The sequence below is a fragment of the Notothenia rossii genome (genome assembly GCF_949606895.1).
Source record: "Notothenia rossii genome assembly, chromosome: 5".
NCBI classification, from domain to species: domain Eukaryota; kingdom Metazoa; phylum Chordata; class Actinopteri; order Perciformes; family Nototheniidae; genus Notothenia; species Notothenia rossii.
Window position 1 is genome coordinate 10682811 of NC_136903.1, and position 4106 is coordinate 10686916.

Sequence of the window (4106 nt, forward strand, 5' to 3'; positions counted from 1 at the left end):
GGCCATTCTGCCCACGCCTCTGATGGATTTTTACTTTACTGTGATAGATTTTCTTCTCTGCAAAGTGATGTTTAAGGATAACAAACAGCGATGCGGTGGGTTGGTGGGACTGATGTCATCGCAAAGCATTTAATGGGCTGTTTAAACACACCACGATAATGGTACACATTAGAGCAGGGGTTCTCAAAGTTTTGATGAGTGAGGGCCAATTTAGGTACCCAATATTGGATTGAGGGCCGCCCAAGAAAAAACGGAACACAAAATTCCAAAACAAATCTTTTCTTTATTGCACACACACACACACACACACACACACACACACACACACACACACACACACACACACACACACACACACACACACACACACACACACACACACACACACACACAGAGTATTGCGCTGGAGTTAGTGATATGCTGTGGATTTCCTGTCTTATCAGCAGGGCCCTGTTTCAGAACCAATTCCAGCTACTCAAGCACCACAGGATAGTCTCTGCAAGACAAATACCGAGAGACAGAGAGGGGGGAGGGAGAGAAAGAGACTTTTAAAATAGAAGCTTACCAAAGACCACAATAACACAGTATTCATCATCATCATTGTTATTATTATTGTTGTTGTATTTGTAACACAAATCGGCTATTATTGCCTGTCATCAACATACCTTTTCCTACTTTGAATGGGATTTATGGTGCTGTCGTCTGTTGGCTACTATTCCTTTGATGTCCGGTTCCATCTCCGTTGTTGCTATACGAAGGACAGCATGTAGATGGGCATCCGTCAGCCTGGATCTCAGCTGGGATTTGTTGATGGCCATGGTGGAGAAGGTTTTCTCACAAATGTATGTGCTTCCGAACAGAGAGGCCATTCTGATGGCATGTTGGCGAAGTGCAGGGTACGTAGATGGGGAAAGTCTTTTGTAGAACTCGATGAGATTCTTGTCTCGATATGCTGCTCTGGCCTCAGAGCTCTCCTGCAGGTTGATGAGCTCGAACTGCATTTCTGCAGGCTCTTCTTCGGGTGCACATGTGAAGGGATCTTGGAATAGGTTGAATGACTTCTCGTGGTCACTGAAGTCCGAGAAGCGGTGGTGGAATTCCTCTTGGAGTTTTTCCATGAGGTTGTGGTTCTTGTCTGAACACAGGTGATGTAAAACGTCACATTCACCTGCGAGCACCTTGCAGGCGGGGAAATGGGTTAGATCCCCCTCTCTGAGCTGTCCCTGCACTAGTTGAAGTTTTCGCTGGAAAGCTTTGACGCTTTCAAACAATGTGGAAATGAGCTTCCCATGGCCCTGCAGCTTCACATTGAGATCGCTGAGAAAGGTGTTCAGGTCAACAAGGAACGCTAGGTCACAAAGCCATTCAGTGTCACTTAACTGTGGCAGATCTTGTCCTTTTGATTGCATGAACTCAGCGATTTCTTTCCTCAAATTAAAAAAACGCTTCAGTGTGGCACCTCTGCTCAGCCACCTGACAGCAGTGAAGTATATGACGTCACCAAATTCAGCCTCTGATTGCACAAAAAAGTTTTGAATTGACGGTGATTCAGACCTCTGGACTTTATGAAATTCACTGTCTTGACAACAATGTCCATGACATGTTTCATTTCAAGCGTATGAGCAGCAAGGGCTTCTTGGTGAATTATGCAGTGATATTTGATTAGGTTCTCACCTCCGTTATTGGCCACTTTGTCGCTGAGCAAAGAGACAGCGCCCGCCTTTCTCCCGACCATGGCTGGCGCTCCATCTGTTGTGACACCGACCATGGATGTCAGCTCCACATTGTATGCATCGAGACTACGACACACAGCATCACAAATGTCGATTCCCCTTGTTCTGTCTTTGATACTCTCCATGCTTAGCAGTTCCTCGCCTATTTCAAAGTCCTCCGTGACCGTTCGAATGAAAATCAGCAGTTGTGCAGTATCAGAAATGTCTGTACTCTCATCCAGTGCTATAGAAAAGGACCCCTTGCCTAGGCCTTCCACACGTAGTCCCAATTGCTCTTTGAGATCATTGGCCAGATCTTCGATTCGTCGTGTCACTGTGTCATTCGATAAACTTATGTCACAGAACTTTGACTTTTGTTCAGGGCATACAATGTCAGCCACTTTCAAAATGCAGTCTCGCACGAATTCTCCATCACTGAACGGCTTGCTCCGCCTGGCAATTTCGTGAGCTACCACATAGCTAGCCTGTGTTACAGCTTCACCAGATTTTGCAAGATTTGTGAAAACTGACTGCTGGGCAGTTAAACCTCTTTGAAGTTGTTCAAGTTTAGTTCTGCGCTCCTTGCCCATGAACTTGTCATACATTTTATGATTGGTATCATAATGGCGTTTTATGTTATACTCCTTGAGCATTGCATTCACCTGCTTGCAGATGAGGCATATCACTTTATCCGACCCCTGAGGTAAAACGAAGTAAGCGTTGCTCCATTTCTCCTGGAACTTCCTTTTCTCCTCACTGACAAAACGTTTTTTACGCGACGGCCCTGGCTCCTCCATCTCGCTTACACAACGAAAACTTCCAACAAATTTTGTTTCCGCTGTTCACGTGAACACTTTGCCGCCTTTGGGACGTGCATCCAATCAGGGAGTGAGTTTGGGGATGCTCGCGCTGGGGGTATTCAGTGGAAATAACAGTGTGCCTGAGTGTGGACGTTGGGAGAGACAGCTTGTTGTTTTATTATTGTATAACCGGACTTTTGTGTGCGTTCATATACTTAACCACACACGCAAACACACACACTCTTTCTCTGCCGTTACATAGCAGACACTACTTTATCTGTCAAGTTGTCTCCGATGCCACCACAACTTCCTGTCAAACACGTTATCTCGCCTTCAAAATAAAAGCATGCAAACGGAACTGGAAGTTAACCTAAATTAAATCCAAAATACACATAAAACTACAACGAAGGCAACAAAAACAATGCAACATCTCCTTCAGTCTCAGAGGACACAAAGTTGGGTTATCTACAGACAGTGACTAGCTAAAATCGCTAGCTAACTCCCGTTTCTGATAACTTACAACAGATTTTCCGCTTAACTGCAACTCGCGAGATTTGCGAGATTTGCGAGATTCAGGTTACCAAATAAGGAGTGAGAGTGACGCGTAGAGGAACCGGAAGCTGCGCTAGCCTCCGGTGGCTACCATAATGCTATCATTTAGTTTCTCCGATTTTTGCACAAAAATGGATTGATGGACCATCAATAATTTTACTGTACTTGGGGTTTAACAGGTTAACTATTGCGGGCCGCCAGAAACATTTCCGAGGGCCGCCATTGGCCCGCGGGCCGCACTTTGAGAACCCCTGCATTAGAGCATCAAACATTAGCAAATGGATTAGAACGAGATTCAATGTATACAGCTCTATACCTGTCTTGGCCAATGCTCACAATATGACAAAGAAGCTGCAGACCAAAATGTATTGTACTGGAGTTGACTTTGGTGCATTGTGTGAGAAAAGCTAGTCAAATGTACGTATTGCGATTCAGCAAACAAGTCGCGTAGGTCATAGTGATGAAGCTCATTCATTACATGAAGGAGAAATAGCCTTATTATATTTTATTTGCAATGATAAGATGTTGTAGAAAAAAGAACGAGACATTATTAGTAAAAACAGGAATCGAAATGGCCAAATCCAATGGCTCCAATGCAATATTCAATATCAACTTTTTGGCAAAAGGGCTTATTTTTGCAATAGGGTTTAAATTATGCCAGATTTAAATTGATTCGTAGCGTGTATTTTTGGTGTCGGCCGGCTGCTTGGCTGCTGGAATTGCTGCTTGCACTTTGCTCAAGAACCTCTCATTCAAACACCTTCAAACTGGATACTGAGCAAAGCTCATATGTAAATATGCCGGGTAAATATGTCCCAAGGTCTTAAGAGCTCGTTTTCAAAACTGCTTGTCATTAGGTCCTCTGCAATGCACCCCCCGAGTGTGAAGTCGATCGAATGAATGGTTATTGATCAAATTGAAGGCCAATCATACAGTACATACAGAGACTAAGTTACAGAAGAAAACAGATTACCAAACCGAGCAGCTCAAATCCAAATAGTAGTGGGAAATGTACATGTATTGTTGGGAAATTAGTTCTGTG

General features: G+C 44.1%; 1 protein-coding gene across 1 annotated transcript; it reads right to left on the reverse strand.

Moving 5' to 3' along the window:
• Nucleotides 1-263: 263 nt before the first annotated feature.
• LOC307041623 (general transcription factor II-I repeat domain-containing protein 2A-like) lies at nucleotides 264-3229 on the reverse strand. Its single transcript, XM_079685080.1, has 2 exons — nucleotides 666-3229; nucleotides 264-496 (listed from the first exon to the last, which is right to left on the reverse strand). The coding sequence occupies exon 1, from the start codon at nucleotides 2507-2509 to the stop codon at nucleotides 1466-1468; it is 1044 nt and encodes a 347-aa protein (XP_079541206.1). The 5' UTR covers nucleotides 2510-3229; the 3' UTR covers nucleotides 264-496; nucleotides 666-1465.
• Nucleotides 3230-4106: the final 877 nt, after the last annotated feature.